This window comes from Malania oleifera, chromosome 12 (assembly GCF_029873635.1).
Source record: "Malania oleifera isolate guangnan ecotype guangnan chromosome 12, ASM2987363v1, whole genome shotgun sequence".
In the NCBI taxonomy this organism is placed as follows: domain Eukaryota; kingdom Viridiplantae; phylum Streptophyta; class Magnoliopsida; order Santalales; family Ximeniaceae; genus Malania; species Malania oleifera.
The window spans coordinates 44569282-44595239 of NC_080428.1; the positions used below are offsets into that span (position 1 = coordinate 44569282).

A 25958-nucleotide genomic window follows, 5' to 3' on the forward strand; every position below is an offset into this window, starting at 1 on the left:
ATTTCTTTTGATATTTGTTTTGAAGTATATCAGTGCTTTCAATTGTACTAAACAACTCTATATGAGAGCATCTATTGTACAAAATAAATTGTTTCTTGTTTCCTTGTTTCTTTGACTATTCAGGTCATTGGATCGTTGTAACCGAGCGTGGGGTATCGCTTGGAGAGAGGACTCCACACCCAAAATAGGGATTGTAAACGGGTTGTTCCGCCCGCTAAGGAACAGTTTAGTGGAATCCTTAGGTTGTCTTGCCTAAGGCGAGGATGTAGGCTATGGATAAGCCGAACCTCGTAAAAAATCTTAGTCTCACTATTAACCTTTACTTTTTAAATTTTCAGCATTTATAAATTGTGTTTCTAAGTGTAGGTAGCTGAAATTGAGATTAAGAAGACCTTTTAATTTAAGAAAGTACGTTGATTAATCATTTGCAAAAATCTTGATTAAAAGAAGCGCACAAATATTCATTCATACAGGGCTATAAACTAAGATTTTGCAAACGTTGAAATAAGGAAGTGCTACAGCTTTTAAAATTGATTAAGTATTGTATGATAGATTGGTTGAGGTATTTGGTTTGTGATTGATATTGTGTTTGGGTTGTGGTTGATTTAAAATCAAAACATTCTTGTGTGTTTGCTAAGTATACAAAAGATTGTGAATTTGTAAAAAGCCTTAAAATATATAAACCCAATTCACCCCCCTTTTGGGACTATACCTTAACTTTCAACGCTTAAACACCTTGGCGTATTATGTTGAATGGCGAGCGGAAACATTCGATTCTTTGCCATTTGTACTTGAGTAATGAGCTTACCTCAAGCTTCTGTTATCACCATTTGCTTACCTCTAAAGCTAATTTGATAGCCTTTATCCATAAGTTGTCTGAGACTCATGATGTTAGTCTTCATGTTTGGCACATAGTAAATGTTAGAAATAAAAGCATGGTCTCCATCCTTCCTCCTGATTAGGACATTTCCTCTTCCTCAACCTGGGACTTTGGAGAGATCACCAAAGGATATCTCTCCCTGAACCTTCTCATCAAGTTCACTAAACATGTTCTTTTTCCTAGTCATGCAATTGCTGGCTCTAGAGTCAAGGTACCAAACACTTTGGTCCTGGTGGGTTGAATTGTGTGCAATTAGCATCAACGATTCTCCTTCTGCTTTCTCCTTTTCTGCAAAGTTAGCATTTTCATTTACTTTGTGATTTTGGGGATTACCTCTGCACTTATTGCCGTAGTGTCCGTACTTGTAGCAGTTGTAACACTAAACATTTCTTTTGTTTACGTTCGGGCGGTTATTGTATCCCCCTCTTCTTCCTTGTCCTCTATCTCGTGGGACATAGTTATGATGATTGGGTCCTCCTCTAGTGGGACCATTTCCACCTTAGCCACCTTCTCTGGATTCAAAATTTCCATAATTTCTTCCATGAGATCCTCAGTCTCATATTCTTCCTCACTATGACGTCCCCCCATTGTTGTGTTTATTTGTAGTGAGGGACAACTTCGTTTGGAGGGTTTGCTCCAGTGCTTTATCATCACTCCTTATGTTAAGTTTTTGCTCATGGACTTGAAGTGAGCCCACAAGTTTCTCTATGGACATGATTTCCAAATCTTTTGTTTCTTCCATGGTCACAGCTATATAATCATATTTTGGATCCAAAGATAGCAAAATTTTCTCACAAATTCTCTCATCGTTCAAAGCCTCTCCATTTATTCTCAACTGATTTGAAACTACCATAACTCCTGTATAGTATTCAGCAATAGATTTAGTAGATTTAATTCTTAAAGATTCGAAATCACCTTGCAATGTTTGAAGGCGAGTCTTCTTCACTTTGTCAGTACCTTTGTGTGTTCGATGGAGGGTCCCAAACTTTTTTGTATGTCGTGGTGGAGGCGATGATTTTGAACGTGGCCTCATCAAGGCCTTGGTAGATTATTGACTTTGTCTTGCAATCCTTCTTTCGACTCGCAAAATCATTCTTTGAGCATCAAACATAGATGTTTCGGCTTCTTTTGATGGGGCTTCTTTGTACCCATCTTCCATGATGTCTATGACATCCTGAGCACCTAATAGGGCTCTCATTTAAATAGACCAATTGTCATAGTTCTCCCATGTCAGCTTTGGAATGACCGCTTGTGTAGCACCATTCGCCATTGGATTTAATATCTATAAAATTTGAATGTTGGAGATAGATTTTGACAAATCTTATGCCACCAGTGTGTTGAGAAGGTCGAAAAATCTTAGGAACTGGTTTTGGGTTGCAAAGAACCGGTCAAAATAGTATTGAACAGGCTAAAAAAAATTCTCGACCGGTTTGATTGGGCCGATTTAATTTAATATTGGAGATTAATGGCGTCAGTTATTACTGTTATGCCACGTGGCAGATTCTAGGCGTGCCATGTGTTGGCAAATGGATGCGGGTCCTTCAACTGAGTTGGGTTGTGTTGGCGAGTGACACATTTGGGTTGCTGGTTACAGGGCCGAGTTGCAGATTGGGTTTCTAGGTCGGATCACGTCAGTCAGGCGAAGATGACGTGTACTAGCGTGTGTCGAGCGTGAGGTCCTTGGTCAGCTCTTTCACCGGCACGTGAGGCACTTGTGGATGACGTTGTTTCATCTGTTAATGCATGCATGTGAGCACGTGTAAAGACACTCAGACTCCGTTTAAGACACATTTTTCACCGCTAGACATTTCTCAACGTGAAATTCACAATGGTATGCTCAAAAATTAATTTTGAATAACTTGAAATCTGGGAGAGAATTTGAATTTCTCTCTGTTCGCCTTTGTTTGGTGAATTTCAGCGAACTTGGTCACTCTGATACCACTGATGGGTGGAGAGGACTCACTCAATCACTGGTTGTGATTGAACTCGGTGAAGAATTGCACAATTTACACTCAATTGATTTGAATCTGATAATACAAAGAACTTTCAATAATGAAAAATTATAGACAACTCAAAATAAAAATTTTCTCACTGGTTATTCACCCTCTCTACACCACATATACATTACACACACAAACACACATCTATTTGTTCGCAATTGCTAGAACAGTAGGTGGGAATTAACTTCAAAGGAGGTGGGCTGGTTGGTAGAGTAGGTTGTCTGTAGTTTAATAGTTTCAACATAAATGGTTGGGTTGGTGGAGCTACCACCGTCAAGTTTTGCTGCCACCATCCACCCTCAAGTTTAATCTTCAACAACAACTCTATACCCCTCTTTTGTACAGACCGTCTACACTAGGGAAAGATATAATTTTCTTGCTTATAATTTTTTCAGCAAGGTTTAAAAGGCTTGAGAAGGGCTTAGATTAGATAATTAATGTCAAATAATCATTTTGATATAAAACCTAAATATCATGCTTAGTACATAGGAAAGAAATATAATTGGAAAAAATAAAATCAAATTGGATAGGATGAAATTGAATTGATCATATTTTTTCTTCCATCATTCCCTTCCTACCCTATTATGTCCAGCAAACCAAATATCACATAGCTTATATTGTTTAAAAAACCTTTGTAACAACTAGAACAAAACTATAACAAGGAGTGAATTCCATAGACAGAGAATTTCTAATCTTTGATTGCAATAGAATTAATAGGAGTTTTTGGGTCAAATAGTTAACATTAATTAGGTAAAAAAAAAAAACCTTCTTTAACTATTTTTTTAGAGATAATAAAGAAAATTTACTAAAAAGAAAAAAAAAATAATCAAATGAACTAAGCTAGGAGCTAGACTAACAAGAGCAGAACTAGATCAAAGCTTATTGTAGGACCGAGAGAGTCCTTATGGGCGAACTTAATATACATGGGTGAACATTAACTTAATCCAAAAACATTAGCCTTGGGCTCAACCATATATAAGCACCCATCGTCAACTCATTTTATGAAATGTGGCACAAATCGACATGTATAACTATTAATAAATTCCATAAATTAACTATGTGGGTTGACAGGTTTGTCTCTCAGGTCTCAACCTTGAGAACGTGCTGGTCTGAGAACAGCGGGGATTAGCACCTAACCATTACACGTTCTTTTAAACCCTACATTCCATTGGATGATTTTGATTCAAGGACATGAAACAAACTAATAATGCATAAAATCTACATGCAAGCTCATACAACAAGGAGAATAAGGTAGAAGAAATAACACAGACCACAAGATATAAATGTAGTATGCATCTGGTGGATATAGCATATTTATGAAGCATCCCGTGAAAGGATAATTCTCTGACAGCATAAGAGTAGTCTTAACTCCTACTACATATATAGCCACTACTAGTGAAAGAGAATCGAACCGAGGCTATTCACTTGAGCAATATTGTTGATAACTGCTTCTTAGAATGTCAAGATACACTAAAAGTTTCATATGGATATGGTAAAATACTAGAATCACAGAGCCCCTTCCCCAATAGAAAAATAAAAATAGGAGTTACTGGTCCATTCGAGCAAATTACCTGCCCAGACGTCAAAACAAATATATATTAGACAGTCATTTTTCAAATGTAACCATTCAGTCATAGTACTCAAATTAAGCCACATGGTCCAATGTTCAATTATATTGACTGGAGTAGTACTACAACCACAACAAGAAGTACTATAAAATGTGAATTGCTTCATCAAATTTTATACTTTTCCCCTGTTATTGATATAGAACTATGTTACAAAGATGACATGCCGCAGTGTCCTCCACCATATCACTCTTTAACTAACACTATAACATGAGAAAAATCCCATTCTATTTGAGGGTGTAATTTGGGGTCGCAGGATAGGAAATTAGTATCATGTTTTAATGGATTTGACTTATTATGGAGGAACGGTGTCAACAACTTGACATTCTAATACTAATTGATGTTGTATGTAAACAAAATGGGAGAAAGGAGAATCTTACACTAATTGAAGGGTCATTTGGTCCTAGCGAGGATACTGACTATGAGTAGTGGGCTGCAGTGCATTTACTTGGAAGTAGTTTCGCGAGTCAAATGGTTGAGATGGCAGGAGCTCAAAATTAGGCCCTCCAGGCATTAAGCTTATTTGTTGTTGGCTCCTCTCTGTCTCAGCAATCTATGTACACCATTTACAGACTCCCATACAGTTACAATACAATAGGAACAACAGAGAGAGAGAGAGAGAGAGAGAGAGAGAGAGAGAGAGAGAGAGAGAGAGAGAGACCTTTGCTCGCAGATATTGGTTATTATTGCCCAGATCGATTTCCTGTAATGAATGTATTTTTTGCCATTAAAACACACGACAACATCAGCGAGTTACTAGAAATATTTGAACTAAAATTCAAACACACACAGAACTTCCTTATAGCTTCCACATTAGAAAGGACTGCCGGGGATTATAAGTGTTAATGCACAAAGCACAAAGCACAACAAGAAGCAACTTCCATTGTACAAAGAACATGTAGAAGCAGGTACACATTCGTTCCTCCTTTTGAATTCATACACTTGTATGCTTAATAAATATTAAGTTTTAGCTTGCAAAAACAATCTGTGAACTTCTGTTTTCTCTTGCTGTCTTCTGTTTTGTTTCTTTCTCTTCAGTACGCCTCATAAACTAGAACAATAATTTTTCTCACCTTTTAAAAAGGGTTTAAAAAAAAACACAAAAAACAAAAACAAAAGAAGCCTGTTTGCACAAGGAAACCATGCTGCAGGAAAAAAAAAAAAAAAAAAAGTTTTGTATCAACAAATAGACTGATTGGATAGACGATTTATAGGTTGTGCTTGTGTTAGTGGATTCACGGAACTGGACTCCTACTTTCAATTGTAGCGTAAAAAAATAGTGGAATTATCGATCATCATTATGAAGACTTGATGATGCGCTATACTCTATGATATATCAAAGAACCAATTCACCTAAAAGTTTAACCTTACTAGGTCCACTTCTAAAAATTTTAATATATGCCTAGCACATCCCCATACTTGATAAGCAATTAAAATTAAAGATTCGATAAAAAAAAAATCCACCATGCCTTGTTATGTATAATTATATTTATTTACAAGAATAGGACATTAAGATTCAAATTCTACATTTAAAAGAATCAATTCATCTTAATATTTAAACGTGTTGGATTTGGCCCTTTGAATAGTTTTATACTTCTTTAACAGTGCTAATCCTAATGATTCATTGCTTGGGTTGAGATTTTTTTTTTTTTTTTGTCCCTTTCATATTCTAGCTGCCTATGTTGGCGACAGGGACCAGCCGCATTACAGTCAGCAAAGGCATAAGCTAAAATTTTGAAAAATAAAAGAAAAGAGAATAATGAAATGGAATGAATTTATATGATTTGGCACTGAGCCTACATCAATCTTTGAAAATCTAGGTAGGGTAAATTCTCTAATAAGTTGAAGAGAAATTAGATGAGAACATAACACTTCCCTATCCAAGAATTGTAAAAAGAACTAAAAATCCCACCCGGCCTTTCTAAATTGAGAAGGAAAAGAGAAAGAATGCATGTGAAACCCTTGCAAGACTGACATTTTGACTTGAACTTACATTGTACACTTGTACCTTGGGAATGGCCATGAGATACCTCTTCCTTTTACTGACCTAACATGCATAATGGCCAAGGAGTTGTACATTATAATCCACATAGCTTTTACATAGCCAAGAGAATGTCTTTTGAAATACACAAGGGTAACCATGTATGTCTTGGGGAGAAGCCAGCAGTTTATGTAAACTTGGAAGTTTAAAGTCAAGCTTAGTCTTCGAAAAAGAAAATGAGGAGCTCGCACACATAAACCAAGTCTGAAAATGTAGCAAAGATGTGACCTTCAAAATATACCAATAACCATCTGTGCAAAAATCGTTAAAACTCACATAATACATAAGATGCTCCATGCAATTTAAATATGACCTTCTACATTCTCATGTTTTTTCCTTTTCTTTTTCTTTTTTTTTCCTCTAATTACAACTAGTTTGAGACAAGTCCAACAAATCTCTATCTCATGCCCACACGGTGCCACCATCTACCAATCTTGCAATCTCCACCTTGATTCTACCTTACCATACCACAAAGTTTTACCTTGGCTCGAAACATAGAGAAGATTTAAGTGACCAACCTTCTATTTTGGAAATATCATATCTCATTTCTTCAAGCAAATATTTGATATGCTTATTAGCCTCCATCACCATTCATTTCTCTTTTTGGAAAGTGTTGTTTATCCTATGCACTTTAACCACACAAAATTTTTACCATCTATGGTGTTGGTTACGTTGTACAAGTTTCAAACTCAAGAGTGCTACATCATGATAAGTGTATCCTTACCAAACCTTGATTTGTGCACGTGTGGAGGAGGAGATGATGGGAGTGCATGAGAACCTGGTGGGGGCAAGGTGGTCCAGGGGGGAACATGGAGGTAGTATCTGAAGTTTTAGAATTAGAGTGTGTTCAACTCCCAAAGTTAGATTAGACAACTTAGCCTATTTATACATCAGACCATGATACTGATAGACCTATACAATCATTGAGTAAGAAAAAAAATTATGATTCTGATTCAAATTTACAAGTTTCTGTGGCATCATTGAAGGACTAGCGAGGACAAGGTGTGTGTCATTCTCAACGGGTTCTTACTCGCCCCTAAAAATTTAATCCATGATTGATACAATGTTATGGAATGTAAGAGGTTTGGGAAGATCGAGGAGGAGGTTGAAAGATTTAGTTAGACGTCACCAAGTTGGTATTGTAGCTATTGTTGAGTCGTTCTTGGAGGATACCTGGATGTCCCAGCTGGCTAACCAGATACTGCTTCTTAACTGCTATAGTAATGGCGATGTGAGAGGTAAGTTGTGGGTATTTTGGAGAGAAGACTTAAATTTTGAGATGGTTTGTATGAATAATCGAATAATTACTGGCTGGTTATTTTAGGTAACAAGAAATTTTTTATTTCTTTCATTTATGCAAAGTGTACTTAGAATGAACACAGGGAGTTATGGCAAGCTTTAGAGGATTCACAACTTGACGATCACGCTTGGATTGTGGTGGGTGATTTTAACATGATTAGAGAGGATGGGGAGAGGATTAGAGGTAATGCACGACCAATTGGAGCCATGGATGAGTTCAATTCTTGTTCCAATAACTGGGGACTCATGGAAATGTCTTTTAGTGGGAGGAGGTTCTCATGGTGTAATGGTTAAAAAGGTCACTCTCGTAGTTGGGCAAGGCTTAATAGAGCGGTTATGAATATGATTTTCTCTAACACCTTCCCTAATGCTCATTTGGAGTATCTAACGAGGAAGTCATCAGATCGTAGTCGTATGGTTATCCATTTTGACAAATTGGAGATGAGGTATGGCTCATCACCTTTTCATTTTCAAAATATGTGGTGTTCACATGATTCTTTTATTGACTATGTGACGAAGGCGTGGGTTGAGCTGGTTTATGCCCACGGTATTTTGAAGCTTGTAGCCAAATTGTAAAAAAAACAAAATTGCTCTTAGAGCATGGAATATGCTGGTTTTTGGGCGTGTAGATTAGAATATTAAGGACCTCAAGGAACATTTGGAGGTCTTAGAAAGTCAAATGCTATGTGATTCTGACTTGAGCATTGAAATGGAATATCTTCTCACCAAGTTAGAACTGGAAATATGGGAACAAAGGGAGGAGATAAGATTGGCTTAAAGAAGGGGACCAAAATTCAAATTTTTTTTCATGCGGTGGTAAAGCAAAGAAGTTAGAATTCTATAATTTCTAACATGAATCTTGCGAATGGGAGTGTGTTAAACTCACCAGAGAGCATTCATCTAGCGGCAACTTCTTACTCTCAGGATTTTTTAACAAAAACAAGAACTTATGAAGTGGTTGACTTATCAATCATGCTAGAGAAGGTTATTACTGAAGAGGAAAATGAGCTTCTTTGTCAAGATCCGTCAATGGAAGAGGTAAAAGCTGCACTTTTTTCCATTCCTAAAATTAGTAGCCAACGTTTTGATGCTTTCAGCTCAATCGGCTTTTTATATTTCATGTTGGGATGTGGTTAAATAAGACGTATTAGAGGCTGCCAAGGATTTCTTTAATGGCACTAATCTACCAAGGTTTATTTCTCTTCTTATATAGTGCTTATTCCGAAGGTGCAGGATCCAAAAAGTTTTGATAAGTTCTGCCCCATTAGTCTTTGTTCTGTTGCTTACAAGATTTTTTCTAAGATTATTGTATAACACATGGTTGGTTTACTTACCCGAATAATGTCGCCAGCGCAAGGGGTGTTCATGCTAGGCCAAAGTATATTTGAAAATATTACTCATGCTCAAGAGATGGTGTACTCCTTGAACAAAAAAAATATAGGTGGTAATATTATGGTCAAAATTAATATGGAAAAGGCTGATGATCGGGTCCACTAGGATTTTTTGCTTCGGGTGTTAGAGGTTTTGGTTTCTTTTCAAATTTTTGTAAGTTGGTGGGTAAATGTGTTGGAGCTCCTTAGTTTTCCATTATGATGAATGGCTCTTGCAAAGGATTCTTCAAACCTACCTGAGGCTTAAGGCAGGGAGACCCATTATCGCCCTATCTTTTTATTGTTATGGAGGAGGTTTTATCTCGATTACTACAGAAAACTTCGAGGAGGGGGGTATTGGCTGTTTTTCTCACCCTTTTGGGTATCCTTTGATTTCATATTTACTCTATGCAGATGACATTTTGATTTTTCTTAATGGGGAGAAACAATCCATGCGGCGTCTTATTAAAGTTTTGGGTATCTATGAGCAGTGGTCTGGCCAAATGACTAGCAAAGAAAAAATGGCTATCTTCTTTTCAAAGAAAATTCCAATGTGGCAGAGGCGGAGCCTAATAAGATTAATGAAATTTGTCGAGGGTGTTTTCCCGGTTACTTACTTAGGTTTCCCACTTGTTTCTGGGCACTTTACGATTAGATCCTTGGACCCATTGGTTCAAAAAATAAAAAGTAAGGTGGCGGGGTGGAAGCTAAAGCTGCTCTCGCAAGGCGGTCATCTATATCTTTTAAAGCATGTTCTCACTTGTATGGCAACTCATTTGTTGGCGGTATTAGACATTCTGAATGCAGTCCACAAGAAAATGAATTCTATCCTCTCAACTTTCTTTTGGGGTGAGATAAATAGATAGCTGAAAATGAAATGGTGTTCATGGTCTAATCTGTGCAAGCCCGCTAGTGAGGGTGGATTAGGTATTCGTGATTTTGGTGAAGTTCAAAAATCTCTACATATGAAATTTGCATGGAGGCTCATGACTTTAGACAATCTTTGGACAAAATTCTTCCATGCTAAATATGTGAAACAAGGACATATCTCCATGGTTGTTTCTAAAGACTCAAGTTCTTGATTTTGGAAATTAGTCATTCGGATCTTACCTCAAGTGATGGAGAACGTGCAGCTGAAGGTAAAGTATGGCAGGATTCATTTTGATTTGATAATTGGTTGGCTAGTGGCTTGCTTTGTTTGCAATTTATCAATATTCAAAACCCTCTGCTTAATATTAAAGATGTGACGGTAGATGGTTCCTGGGATAGGCAGCACTTAGTGGAGTTGATTGGTAATGACAAAACTGAACAAGTCATACAGAATATTGCTTGTGGGAGACCAAGTGAGGATATTCTAATTTGGAAACTCAATGATAAAAGAAACTTCACGTCGTTAAGTGCATGGGATTTAATTAGAGTCAAAGGGCTACATATAAGGGATATAGATTAGTTGTGGTACAATCTCTTGCCAAAGAAAATCAGGATATGTGCTTGGAAAGCTCATTTTGACAGCTTGTCGTTAGATGAGAAAGTTCAATCCTTGGGAATCGCTCTTGCTTCTGGGTGTAACTATTGCGAGTTGGGGCAAACGAAAGCCTTGAATCATGTGCTTTGCTTGAGCGAGATTGCTGTGAAGGTTTGGGAATTTGCCGCTATAACCTTGGGGCTCCTTGTACAAATGCAGTTTCTTAGATTTGTTGTGTTCAACACCGGTTTATGTATGCTAAGAAATCGACTCAAAGGGGTGTAATCATTGTTATCTTTCGAAGTTTAATAACTTGAAGACTTTGAGTGCGTCGATGTAGAGTCAGAATGGAAGGTGCTAAGGAATCGGCTGAAGAAGTTTGGTTGGCAATCAAGGTTTGGATTAGGAGACTTTTGGAGAATATGAGATCAAGCGGATCCCTTTCCACTTAGGATAGCAAAGTTCTAAGTGCTCTTGAGATTCCAATTATCACTCCAAAGGCACGAACTCCTTGTGCTTGTAGGTGGGGGAACCCTCAAGTTGGGTTTGTAAAGTTGAACGTAACAGGTAGTTGCCATGGAAACCCAGGGACATGTGGAGAGGGTGGTGTGAATCGTGATTGTAGCGGGGCTTTCCTGGGTGCTTATTCTTCAATCTTTGGCTATGCCACTAATAATAAAGACTAACTTAGGGCCCTAACGGAGGGAGTGCGGATGTGCAATGAAATGGGTTATATGAATATGGAGATTGAATGTGATTTTAATGTAGTGGTCGATTGGGTTTGTTCTTAAAGATGCATGGTATGGTATTTTTGAGATGTTTGGGAAGAGCTTCTTGAGGTTCTTTCCGTGATTAATTTCACCATTGCTCACCCATTCAAAGAAGGAAATAAAGTTGTGGACTTCTTGGCTCATCAAGGAGAGGAAGGCACCGCTATGAGATACCTGGAGTTTACTTCTTTACCTCATCTAGTTAGAGGCATGATATGCCTTGACAAAATTGGTTTTCTTAATTTAAGAGTCTAATGTGTCGTTTTGTCTTCCTTTCATTTGGTTACATTTTGTTTTTATCTGTTTGTAACTTGTTTTGCTAGAAACACGATATTCCTCCACCATAAGAGAAAGGCTTTCTAATAAATAAAGAAAGTGCCACCCTCTTTTATTGAAAAAAAAGTGTACCCTCTAATGTTTTGATGCTTTCATTTTGCCAACTTATAACCTCTTAAATCTAATTTTAAAAGAAAAATTATTTTTTCTTTCAAGTCTGTAATATACATAACATTTTAAAAGGTTTACAAAGCACCATCATATACATTTTGATATAGATACTACAATTCTTGCCACTTTAAAATTGAGTTATTCTCTACTATCCCAAAATTATCCTCATGCTTATCATCAAATTCTAACCATGATTTATGTTAGCATATATGACAAGTGCACTACTATCATAAATAATTGAATCTTTATGGAAATTGTAGAGTTCATGATCACTAGCAAAGACACAAAGGTTTTTTTTTTTTTGTACTTCACTTGCTTCAACTCTATGTATTTTTTATTTTATTTTATTTTTTTGAGAAGGTAAACACTGAAATATATTCAAAAACTAAAAAATACAAACTCAAGCCAGAGGCTTCAACTCTATGTAATTGTCCTCATTCTTTCCACGTCACCATTCCTTCTTCACATGCCTTTCATACTTTCAACAAACAAGTATAGTGTCTTGACTTTTAATGGCTTCTTGATGTTGTCATGCATACACTTAATAGTCCTCTAATAGTAAGGACTTCATTTCTACCAAACTCAACACTTTTTGTAGGTGCAATCCTCTAAGGCTTACTGGCAATTACATCATCCTACTTAGCTTTTTCTTTTTTTTTTTGGAATAATTCAAGTTCATGATTTGACTATTGTAACTATTTGACAGTGTATATACCAAATTAATCATTTTGTCTTCATTTTTTAATCTCATGCCAATGATCTTTAATTAGTTGACTTAGGATGTCACTAAAGGCATTCAAATAATCAAAGACCTTGGTGAACAATTTTATCTTACAGGAATATAAATTCTTCTTCTAGGAAAACCATTTCAAACAAGACTTGGATTGACATAATCTTTTCGACATTTCCTAAAAATTAGTGGTATCTTCACTTCTTCTAACATTGAACATGATATTGTCTGATAAATACAAGTAGGATGTAGAAATACCTTTGACCTTCCAATCATCATTAGACAATATTTCTAGCCTTTTCTTTTTACCAATTAGAGCATTGTGCTTCCAAGTTTTACCAAGAGATTAAGAGCAATTAGCCTCCACAGTTTTGTTCTTTTTTCATCAAATTTCTCCACTTCAAGTCGACTACCTCTAACACTTTTATCTTTTTTAGTGAAAGGGAAGGCAAAGAACTTTATTAGATGAAAGAATGTATGAACTGGTAATATACAAGGGCTATGAAGCACAAAAAACTGATAGAATGAGCAGAAATAATGAGAAATCTAGCATAGTTGTAGAAAAAAAAAATCAACCACTAGCATACTCTAGGAGAAGACATATTGTAGTGAGGAGAAAGAAATTGTATGTGTTATCTTGGTTTTATTGTTAAAGACTCCAATTGTGTTATCGCTAGATTTCTAGGTTGATGACAATTTGGATGGAGAATTTAAATGATAATAAATACCGTGAAATAAAACAACTCTTTCTTTTAGGAGCCATTTGTAAATATTTATAATAACTATCATAGAATTAAACTTTTTAGTCATAATGAATCTTTAGGTTCTGGAAAAGGTAACTGAAGGTTAGAAATGAGGGTTTCAAAAAGTTAGCTTGGTTTTATTCTTGTGAAATCAACTACAAGAACTTAATATTTATTAATAATATCAAGGAAAAAGTTAAGAAAAGAAAAGGGGCTTTGTACACAGTTTTTATTGACTTAAAGAAAACTACAATAAGGTAGCTAGGTATGTTATATGGTGGATTTTTTTTTTAGAAAGATACAATAGGATACCTGTGTTGAGAGTCTAGGGAATATCCAATCACAATATGTACAAATCGAGGGCATACTTTTTTTCTTTTATCTTTTTGCATTAGTGAGGGTTGAACTTATTATGAATATCCAAAAATGAGGTTATTTATAATTTGTTATTTGTAGAAAATATTGTCTCATTTTATGAAGCAAGATATAGAGTAGAATTTAAGTTAGGGTCGACATGTGGAAAGAAACTTCAAAATATATATGTTTTATCACAAGTCTGATTATCCAAAGCAAGGTATACACAAACCAAGAAGAAATAAATTTTGAGATCTCAAAATATTTTCATGACCTCCTTCAAAAGCCCTGTGGATGGAGGCCTAGATTAAAGGGGGATGGGATTGTTTCTTTACTAAGCCGACAAAAGGAAGATCCCAAAAGTCCCTTCTCATAATGCACGATAAGGAAAGCCATCTCATCATTGACTGGGGATAAATCACCTGACCCAAACAGGTTCACCGTCTCCTTTATTCATAAATGTTTATGATTCTTAAAAGATGACTTCATGGTGGCTTTTAAGGAATTTCACACTGAAGAAAGATTTGGAAAAAGTAGAAACGCCACCTTCATTGTCACTATCCAAAAGAAGGGTAGTTCCGAAAACATCAAAGATCTCAGATCAATAAGCCTCACTGGTATTTTTTGACAAAATCCTTACAAAAGTTCTTTCCAGCAAACTTAAAGAGGTTTTACCATCACTCATCTCCAAGAAGACAATGGCCTTTGTTTCAGAAAGAAATATTCTCAAAACAGCTTTGATTGTAAATGAGGAAATAGACTTCCTGTGAAAAAACAAGACCAAAAGTTGTATGAAAGCTTGATCTTGAAAAAGTCATTGATCACGTCAATTGGAAATGCCTTATTAACATTCTTAGAATCATGGGATTTGGAGAAAAATAGATCTAGATTAAGTGGTGCATCCCATTGATTTCTTTCTTGGTGTTGGTTAATGGAAAGGCAACCTGTTTCTTTAAGAGCTCAAGGGGCTTGAGAGAAGGAGACCTACTGTCTCATTTTCTCTTTGTTATTGCAATGGAAACTCTTTCTCAGATAAAAAGTAGAGGTTTGGCTATCGGTATCTTCAAGGGAGTCAATCTTCACAATCCATCTCATTCTACCACATTATATCATTTTCTTTTTGCATATGATACTCTAGTCCTCTATAGAAATTCCTCCTCAGAAGTCAAAAATTTATGGGCTATCATTCTCTATTCCAAGGCAGTAGTGGGCCTAAAAGTTAATCTATACAAGAATTACATCTTCCTAATTGGAGGAGTTGAAGGAGCAAAGTGAAAAGCAAGAATTCTCAAGTGCAAACTAGATTTCTTCCCCACATCTCTCCATCTTGGAGCCAAATCAACCTTGACACACATTTGGGACCCAGTGGTAGAAAAGATGGAGAGCAAGCTGGCCTTTTGGAAATCAAAGTTCATTTCTTTGGCAGGAAAGACTGACCTTTTAAAACTTTGTGCTTTCTAATCAATCCATTTACTATATGTCTATATTTTCCATTCCAAAAAATGTGATTCAAGCTATAAAAAGAATTCAAAGGAACTTCTTATGGAGGGGAACAGAGGAGAGCTTAAAATATCCCCTCGCCAAATGGAGCTCGATTACTCAAAAAAAAAAAAAAAAAAACAGCAAAGTGATCTTGGAATCAAACAATTAAAAATCATGAACAATGCTCTTGTGGGGAAATGGATATAGAGGTATAGCAGGGGACGATGAAGCTCTCTAGAAAGTGGTGATCAATATTAAGCAGAGGTACGACATTGCATATTGGTACCCAAAGTCTAATGGCAAAAGCACAAGTTGGGGTCTTTGTAAAAATTTCAATAAACTGCAACCTATCAATAGGGAACACATGAAGATCAATGTCAGAGACGGGAGTAAAACAAAATTTTTTTTGGATAAATGGGCCAAAAAAGAAGTTCTTTAGGAACTCTTTTTGAGCCTTTTCCAAGTGGCTAGTCAAAAGGATGCTAAGGTGGTTGATTTATCGAGATTCCCTAACAACAGGCCTTTTTGGGAATTAACATTCGACAGACACACCAGGGGTAAGGAGATCAATAAAGTCATGGAGTTGCTTAAATTTATTTACAATGCAAACATAAATAGGGGGAGAAAATATTCGAGTTCCTAAACCCTCACTGCATAACCCTCACTGCATCTCAAGCCTTCATGGTATTCAACCTTTACAATCAACTTGCAACAATCTTAGAATCCCATACAAACAGCTTTCACCCCTTCAAAGGTAAGCATCTTCTACTAGCTTGCAACTAACAATAAAATTCTAACAATTGACAATCTAGAAAAAAGAGGTTGGAGGATGGCCTCAATCTGTATCTTACGTAAGAAGGAAAGTGCAGGACTCGATCGACCACATTTTCATACAATATTGTCCCTTTAGCAAGTAAAATTGGGCTATTGTGTGTCAGAAAATTAGTAGCCACATGGTCATGTTGAACACCCTAAAATCAATGTTTTTAGTATGGAATTTTTCGAAGCTCAAAGGGTTTTCTAAAAGGTTGAAAGCAACTATTCCGGCAATCATCTATTGGGAATATATGGAAGGAATGGAATGAAAAGATTTTCAAGGAAAACTACTCCACAACCACGAAAGTGCACAATAAATGTCTATCAAATTTATATCTTTGGACTACGTCCAATTCCCTTTTGTCCCATCTTGATTGGGAAGAATTTTCCTGTACTTGTTATGATTTAGGAGAGTGATTTTACCCACCTCTCCCCTCTATTTTCTTCTCTGTCATTTAGAAGGATCTGAGCTTCTTGCCTGTAGTTCCTTTAAAAAATTTATCCGTTAAAAAAATTCAAATTTTCACTAGACAGTTAACCACCTGAAGAGGTTGGTCAACTGCCTGATGGGGCAAGTCGATCAGGTAACTATCAAATGCCCAAAAGTGGCATATTGACATTTTTTTTTTTGCTGTCTATTTCTTTTATTTTTCACCTAACTTTTCATATATTTAGATTGGACTTTTCATTTTATTGGATAAAAAGTAACTATCGATCGATATAAATTTAATTAAGCACATTTTCTTCATAGGTTTAGTGTTAAAAATACAATTATTCTTCAAACATTTGTGACACACATGTCAAAGGTAAAATGACTCTCTTGCCGACTACTCTTCTTCATCGGTTTAGATGGTGTATGCTTTTAAAGCCATGTCTTCAGTTGGATCCTTGGCTGCCCCGTGGTCATGTTGCGGATAAGAAACTCACAACTTCTTCGAACAAGTTGTCATCTTTTGCTTCCATTTCTTCAAGCTCGTTTGGTAGGAAAAGTAACGTGATTCTAAGGAGAACGTGTACTCCCAAGATTAGTGCTATGGCAAAGGATTTGCATTTCAACAAGGATGGAACTGCTATTAAGAAGCTGCAAAGTGGTATGAACAAGCTTGCAGATCTAGTAGGAGTCACTCCTGGTCCAAAAGGTCGTAATGTCATTATAGAGACCAAGTATGGTTCGCCCAAAATTGTAAATGATGGCGTGACAGTGGCCAAAGAGGTTTAATAGGAGGACCCAGTTGAGAACATAGGTGCAAAGTTAGTGAGGCAAGCAGCTGCCAAGACAAATGACTTGGCTGGGGATGGGACAACAACATCTGATGTGCTTGCCCAAGGTCTTATGGCGGAAGGTGTGAAGGTGGTAGCAGCTGGTGCAAACCCTGTTCACAACAACATCTAATGTGCTTGCCCAAGGTCTTATTGCGGAAGGTGTGAAGGTGGTAGCAGCTGGTGCAAACCCTGTTCTAATCACTCTGAGGCATTGAGAAAACTGCAAAAGCTATAGTGTCTGAGCTTGAATTTATGTCAAAGGAGGTTGAAGACAGTGAACTAGCAGATGGTGCAGCAGTTAGCGCAGGAGTAAGCCTTTCAATCCAAGCCTTCTCTCCATGGACTAAACCTTACGATAGAAATCTCTCATTAAAGAAAAGTCGGATCATCATTGAGATTGAATACAACTAGGCTCCACAAAAGCCCAACACAGTGAACTAGCAGATGTTGCAGCAGTTAGCGCAGGGAACCATGAAATAGGAAATATGATAGCTGAAGCCATGAGCAATGTGGGCCGGAAGGGTGTGGTGGTGCTTGAAGAGGGAAAAAGTGCAGAGAACAGCCTCTACGTTGTTGAGGGGATGCAATTTGATCGTGGTTATATCTCGTTTTACTTCGTCACTGATAGTAAGAAGACGGTAGTTGAATACAAGAACTGCAAGTTGCTTCTTGTTGACAAGAAAATAACGAATGCAAGTGATCTTATTAACGTTCTGGAAGATGCTATTAGAGGTGGGTACCCAATTTTGATCATAGCAGAAGACATGGAACAGGAGGCTCTAGCTACTCTAGTGGTTAACAAGCTTGGAGGGGCACTGAAAATCGCTGCACTTAAAGCTCCTGGTTTTGGAGAGCACAAGAGCCTATACCTTGATGATATTGCCATTTTGACTGGAGGAACTGTGATCCGAGATGAAGTGGGGCTTACCTTAGACAAAGCAGAAAAGGAAGTCCTCGGTCATGCTGCCAAGGTAGTGCTTACCAAGGATGCTACAACAATTGTTGGGGATGGAAGCACTCAGGAAGCAGTAAAAAAACAAGTTGCGCAAATTATAAACCTTATTTAGGTTGCAGAACAAGACTATGAGAAGGAAAAATTGAATGAAAGAATTGCAAAATTATCAGGCGGTGTTGCTGTGATTCAGGTTGGAGCACAAACTGAGACTGAACTGAAAGAAAAGAAACTGAGGGTTGAAGATGCGTTAAATGCGACAAAGGCTGCTGTCGAGGAGGTATTGTAGTTGGGGGTGGATGTACCCTACTGAGACTTGCTTCCAAAGTGGATGCCATCAAGGGCAACCTTGATAATGGTGAGGAGAAGGTTGGAGCAGATATTGTCAAGAGAGCTTTGAGTTATCCTCTGAAGTTAATTGCCAAGAATGCTGGTGTTAATGGAAGTGCTGTCAGTGAGAAGGTGCTTTCAAATGACAATCCAAAATATGGATACAATGCGGCAACTGGAAATTATGAAGATCTAATGCCTGCTGGCATTATTGATCCAACAAAGGTGGTGAGATGTTGCCTGGAGCATGCCGCATCAGTAGCTAAAACTTTCATGAGGTCAGATTGTGTGGTGGTTGAGATTAAAGAACCCGAGCCTGTGGCTGCTGGAAACCCAATGGACAGTTCGGGATACGGCTATTGAAGAAGTGGGTTGAGCAAAGATCTAGAGAGCAAAAAATGAGCATGGTTGGAGCCTTGGTTGATCATGCGCTGGTAATGGGGCTTGATTTTTGTATACTTCGTCGTTGAAACGTCTTAGAAATTGAAATCTCAGCAAGGAATAGGGTGCTGGGATACGGCATCTATTGCAAGAATGTAGAATTGCAGATATCTTAAGAATTTTTTGAGTGTAGAATAAAATGCAACCTGCCCATGAAAAAAAAAAAATTTTAAATGTCAAAAGATATAATGATCATTTTTTTAAATACCTATGATTTAATATTGAACAAAATATTGACAGAAATTTTGTGTATATTCCAGAGAATCTTATAACCCAAACCAAATAGAAATATTTCATAAGACAAACATCCTATTATGAAAAATGAGATTTTCGACAATGTCATACTATGAGAATATTTTTTATGCCACAAACCAAATGAACCCTAAGAAATAAAACTTCAAGCTCATTTTTGTTTTGCATAAATTGTTGTCTTTCTCCTCAACTATTTTTTTTTTTTTTTCTTTTTCTTTGGATTTTTCGTTTGAGACTGACCCTAAGGCATAGTCCACCATGGCTGGTAAAAAAAAATCCTGATTGTGATATAAGCAGTTGCTGATTGAAGTGAAGAATAAAAAGTTCCTGTCAAATATTTTTATTAATTTTGTTTGATTTTTGTTTGCCTCTTCCCCTCTAAAACAACATTTTTCAAATTATGGGAAATGGGAATGCAGCAGTCGGCCTTCTCTTATCTCTTGGAGTTTGTAAAAAGGAAGAGACCGAAGGGTCTTTGTCAATGAATGTTTTGCTGCTGATAGAATTCCTCACTGGTTGCTGAGGTCGATACTTCTGCTTCCGGAAGAAGGCTCCAACCACTCCAGTGACCATTTTTCTTTTTAATGCTCTTTTGCATTGGGACTAGGCCATTTGGTTTGTTGTTCGTCTTCTTTTGTTTATGGTTCTCTCTCTCATTCGCACACACCTAGTACATTACTTTTATTTAGACCAAAATTCTTACTTCCAAAATAACATGCATGCAATTTAAATATTGGGAAATTTCACATTAAATTGTTCGGAGCAATTTGCTAAACATATTCTTGGCATATATATTTGTAGGAGGAACCAACATTGTGGCTGGTTTTCAACGACACTATAATATGCTGTTCTATTTGTCCAAGTGAGACCTAATTCTCCATTTGAAATAATTAACTAATGAATCAACTAGGATTCAGAGTTGTATGTATTCTGACTAGCTGTTGAATATGCCAAGACGATATTCAAGCGTATATGCTCAAAGAAAAAAGGGGAAAACATGTGAGGGAAATCATGAATAGAAACTGTTAGAATAGGACTAGTTACCCTTTTCTGCATATACTCAATTTCAGCAAACAGCAGCTCATTCTGTTAAGAGTTCAGCAAAAATGACCCAAGAAAAAAGTGAAATGTGAGGAATTTCAGTCTAAGAAGAGACATGATGATAGTTCCCAGCAAGGATAAAATAAATATGTCTTGATTTATATTACTCTGTGAATAATACCTTTTTGGATCGGATTCTACTAATGCCTTTCTCTAGTTTCAGCTCCAGGCTTTTCAGCTCCTTGACATTCAGAGCGCCCAGGGACTCACCCATCATATGCCTGTAATTACTTTTGTTAAAAATAGAAATTGAACAACTTTCGTACGTTGAGACTGACAATTTAGGATATGCTATTACCTGTTTGAATTCTGCAAATTCAAAATTTTTTGGCGCAGTAAGGAAGCTTCTTGCTGGTAGAACTGAGATCAATATGCAGAGAGCATCAGTCTTGCACAATATAATCAACATATAAGACAACAATCTATGGTACTTATCATTAGGGGTTCCTAACTAGTTTTATCAATAAACTTTGATTGACTTGCTGTGCACTTGCCTCCATTCGCTATTATATGCTGTGACACATTTTCATCATGTTATAGATCATGCTCATGCATACAACATATTGCACTTGAGATGGTTCCAATTACAATCACTGGTAATTTTGAAATCCACGGAGTTAAGACCCTCATTGGAACTTAGAACACATTGCATAAATGTGATGAGAGCTGTGGGGGCAATCCGGGTACTTCAGGAGGTAGATGAATTATTCGGGATTGCCATCGCATGGCGAAAGCGGCTTTTTCAAGTTATTTTGGTAATGGTATGAACAATAGTGGAGAATTAAAAGCAATTCTTGAAGGAATCCGCTTATACAAACGACTTCATTACTATAATGTGATTATTGAATGTGGCTAGCGAATTGTTGTTGATTGGCTTCGGAAATGTAGTTGTACCTTGTGATATCTTTAAGATTTTTGGGAGGACCACGTAGCGGAATTGGAATGAGTGATTTTCATCGTGATCCGTCAATATAGGGAAGGCAATAGTGCGACTGATTTTCTGGCTAGAGAAGGAGAATTGGGAAATAATGTCATCTACGAAAAGCAACATTTTTTACCACATTCTCTGAAAGGTATCATTCGGATGGATAGGTTGGGTCTAATTTCCTTTCTTTATTAGTTCAACCTCTTGATTTTTGTTTAGTGGGTTAGGTTTGTTTAAAGTGTTTTTGCTTTTATCTAGGATTGTTTAGGGTTTACTAAAAACACGGTATTCCTCCGCCATAACTGAGGGGTTTCCTAATAAAGAAAGGAGGTGTCACCCTCTTTTACTAAAAGAAAATAAAAATTTAAAAATGAAAAAATTGGAAGTTAGCGAAAGTGATTGGGAAAATAAAACATATAGCGAATAAAGCACATGATTAAATTTAACTTTTCTTAATTTTTAATCATATTGGAAATAATTATTTTTAATAATATTTAACATAAATAGAAAATACAATGGAAAACAAAAATCCTTATTCCAAACAAAGTCAATGTTTTCATCAAATCCAAATCCAAATCCAAGCTCGATTTTGTTTCCAAATACAGCAATAGTCTATTTAAGAATATCTATGCTAAATAAAGTAGCTACTGATAATTAACTATTTGTAAACAATTATGACATTTATACAAATAATTGATACTAGTTAAGGATTTCTATCCAAGATTAGTTATGTCCCCTACACTAAAATCATTTGCAATCCTTCTTTCATATCTCCACACCTTGCTCCCTAACATAGGAATAATAAATAAATAAATAATGCAACCTAGTGCACAAAGCTCCTGCGTATGCGTGGTCCAGGGAAGGGGCGGACAACAATGGATCTATAGTACACAACCTTACTTTGAATTTTTGCAAGAGCCTGTTTCCAGGCCTCGAACCCATGACCTCCAAATCACATGGCGACAACCTTACCATTGCACTCAAACATAATGAATACATGCATATTTCTTTGGACGCATGCATCTTATTCACTGTAGTGTTCACATCATCTCAATATGCAATCTTTTTTGTTGACCACTTGGTTCCCTCAGTCTACTCCAACTCCTCTGCTTCTCTTAGGTACAATTGCCTCCATTTGTTAAAGAGGATTATTCTCAGGTTCTCAACTGGGATAAGAAAGCCAACCAAAATCTGTCCAACCACTTTGGCTCTCTATCCCTACAAGCATCATTTGGGAACTGTGCATAGAAAGCAATGGTAGTATGGAGTTATGGTTCCGCCTTGTGGGCCCTCCATACATGAAGCCTCCCTTTCTACTTAAACCTCAATACCCACAACCCCAATAGTATGGTACGATTGTTTTGAACTAGGAAGTAGTGTCCTTGTGTTGTTACATATAAGGGAATTTAGGGATTTTTATGTTGGGCCTATATGTACATTATGCCTATGGCCTAAGGTTGAAACCTTAAAACAACTTTCATTGACAAGATAGTGGTAATTGCATAGAGGCTCCATGGATGTGGGTGCACTGCAAAACCATGTAAATCATCAGGTTCTTATTTTGTTTGTCTCTCTTTCAATTTGCTCTATGTATATGCACCACACAATTTTTTTTCCCCAAACAAGTAGAGCTTTCAACAATCCCCAAGTTGTTGCCTCTCAACCCCTTCAATGTTGGTGTGAGCTGTAAGAAAATGATTTAAGAAAGATAGCTAGAGATGTAAATGCCCACTACTACTATGATATTTGTATTACCAAAATAGGATTAGAAATTCTCTATTAGAATGTATATTTTTCAATGTAAAAAAAATGAAATAGAAAATGAATCTATGCATATTTAACATGGTATTTGAGCCATGTTTGTAGGACCTCTGCTCCAATTATCCAGTGAATCTGTTAACCACTAGCTCTGCTATCAATGCACCAATGGAGGAACCACTAGACGACAGCAAAGAAACTACCACCCTCGTCCAGAAGACGACAATGCCAACCCTGCTACTAACAACGACAGACACCCTGTGTAGGATTATTTTTTCTTCCCTAAAGCCCTAATATTCTTCCAATGCCACATCCCTGACTCCCCCGCCTCCAGCTTCAGAACCTCTCGACAAACAACACGGAGTCATCTCTCCTCGCTGGCACTGAGATTGCCATAGCAGACAACCAGGTTGTTGCCATCATTGTCGCCCGCCATTGCTGTCGCGACCATGCCTCGTCATCGATCTCTCTAAAAGCACTCTTGCCCCTTCGATGTAACAACGATCTCGACATCGTCGCTGCTATTCGCCAACATTTTTTGCGATCACATTTGATCTGCTCCATCTTCACCCTGTACTTCTCTTTCACAAACTGAGAAGTAGCTTTTGTTCAACTTTTGAAGTCAATCCATAATTTGGGTGTGTACTTTGTTCTCATAAATTTGAGCAGCGTAGTTGCGAGGAATACCTTTGGGAGGTCTTTTTTTTGTGACGCTTGAAATTACTCAGTTGTGTTGTATTGTGATGCCGTGAAAATTTGGGATGTTAAATTCATAGAGAGGGGATTGTGAAAAGCATTGCTTTACAGTAGTGTTGTCACTATTACACGCTTCTTGTTTTTTGTGTTCACGTTGGTTTTTTATTTGGGAAAAGTTTCTTAACAAATGCATACTCTTCCTCCATGGCCGATAAAGATTTCCATACTGACGAATCTACATCTTCTTCCACCCTTGCCGAGTCTTTCAAAAATGCGGAATCCGTCCCAGATATAAGTAAATTTGGTTCTACTTTAGTTATCTTGTCGTATGATGTTGATCATGGTTCTTGGCTACTTGACTCTGGAGCCAAAGATCGTATGACTTTTTGCATTTACCGATCTTACTATGACATCTTCACCGTGACGCACTAGTGTTGCAAATGCTAATGGAGGTGTCTCTCCGATAAGAGGGGCCGGATCTATGTCTCTATCTCCTTCCCTCCAATTATCGAATACATAACTTGTACCATTGTTTTCATATAAATTACTGTCTGTTAGTCAAATTACTGTAAAATTAAATTGTGTTGTCCTATTTTATCCTACATTTTGTACCAAATTGTTTCCTTTCTTTTCTTTTCCATTCTCCTTTCTAATTTCTATTTTCTTTTTTTTTTTCTTCTTAGTTTGGGTTCCTACACAAACACATTTAATTAAGTGTTTATAGGATACATCTTTCCCAGTCCAGATCCTTTCAAGAATGTCACCTCCTAAAGGAACTAAAGGAGAAAGGTTGATGAGATTAACTGTTGTCATTAACGCCTCGCCTCATAAGGATTTTGGTAGCCTTGAATGAGATAGCATGTAGGTAATCTTGATGCAAATGGTTCTATTCATTCTTTCTGCCATGCCATTATGTTGAGGAGTTTTGGGTACTGACTTCTCAAGCCTGATACCTTGGACTCTGCAATGCACTTCAAATGGCCCAATGCATTCATCACTGTTGTCTAAATGAACATATTTGAGCTTACTTCCAATTTGTCTTTCAACATTGACCTAAAACTTCTTAAACATATCTAACACCTGGTCTTTACTCTTCAAAAGATAAGCCCACACTTTTCTAGAGTGATCATCAATGAACGTAACAAAATTCAAAGATTCACCAATACTTTTATCATTCATAAAACACACATCAGTATGAACCAGATCTAGAATATGCTTTCTCCTAAATGGGGGGTTCTTTCAAAATGCAACACTATGTTGTTTACCAGCTAAATAATGAGTACAATTCTTTAAAGAATTGCCTAAGAAATTTGGGAGGAGCTTTTTCCTTGCAAGAATCTGGAGTCCTTTCTTGCTCGAGGGGCCAAGTCTGTTGGGCCATAACTCAGTGGTGACTTCATATTCTGTAGCATTCACATCTCCTGCAAAGAGTTGCTTGGTATGAGTGTGGTATAAGCTAGCATCCTTCTTTCCTTTGGCCACCACCAAATTCCCTTTCTTGAGCTTCCATACTTTCCTTTGGCCAAAGCTTTCATAACCCATGTCATCAACCTGACCTGTGGAGATCAAGTTAAGGAAAATGCCTGGTACATCCTGAACATCCTTCAGTAGTAGCTTGCAACCAACATTTGTTTATATCAACACATTCCTTTACCAACAATTTTGCATTTGACTTCATTTCCCATCTTAACAAAGCCATAATCACCACATTTGTAAGATGAGAAGAAGTCTCTTTGTGCTGCTACATGGAATGATGCTGCAAAGTCAATCGTCCATGTTGTGTCTTGGCAAGTGAGGTTAACACGTCATTCCTCACACACCATGCAAGTTTCACCTTCCTCAGAAGTCATAGCTGCACTACTTTTGTCCTCCTCTTTCTTGTCTTCACTGGTTTGTTTTACCTTCCATTTCCAACAATCCTTCTTTATATGTCAAGACTTATTACAATAATAACCTTTGGACTTGTTTCTGGGCCTACCTGTGCTCTTCTTATCTCCTTGGGAAAATCTACGTCTGCCCCTCTCAATAACCATCGCTTGTCCTTAAGAGTGAGTGGGCAAACCTTGCTGAGCTCTTCTCCTGCCTTCTCTTGTGATGCTATCTTTCACCATACTCATGGTTACCTTTCTGTTTGGTGCCGAATTACTCAAAGCTACCACCAGTGTCTCCCAACTATATGGTAATGAACTTAGGAAAATCGATGCTTGAATTTCATCTG

At 37.1% G+C, this 25958-nt stretch overlaps 1 protein-coding gene and 1 pseudogene across 2 annotated transcripts in view; one reads left to right on the forward strand and one right to left on the reverse strand.

Moving 5' to 3' along the window:
- Nucleotides 1–4160: 4160 nt before the first annotated feature.
- The window catches only part of LOC131145223 (floral homeotic protein AGAMOUS-like), a 29102-nt gene continuing 7304 nt past the window's right edge, over nt 4161–25958 (reverse strand). The window contains exons 4-10 of one of the 2 annotated variants that reach the window (XM_058094367.1): nt 20660–20721; nt 20483–20582; nt 20305–20346; nt 6499–6552; nt 5167–5208; nt 4886–5058; nt 4161–4451 (exon numbers count right to left, since the gene is read on the reverse strand). In XM_058094367.1, coding sequence (XP_057950350.1) covers nt 4909–5058; nt 5167–5208; nt 6499–6552; nt 20305–20346; nt 20483–20582; nt 20660–20721 — 450 coding nt within the window. In that variant the 3' untranslated portion in view covers nt 4161–4451; nt 4886–4908. The remainder of the gene's footprint in view (nt 4452–4885; nt 5059–5166; nt 5209–6498; nt 6553–20304; nt 20347–20482; nt 20583–20659; nt 20722–25958) is intronic. The other variant, XM_058094368.1, reaches the window with a different exon arrangement.
- On the forward strand, nt 16872–19175 carry LOC131145222 (ruBisCO large subunit-binding protein subunit beta, chloroplastic-like; annotated as a pseudogene).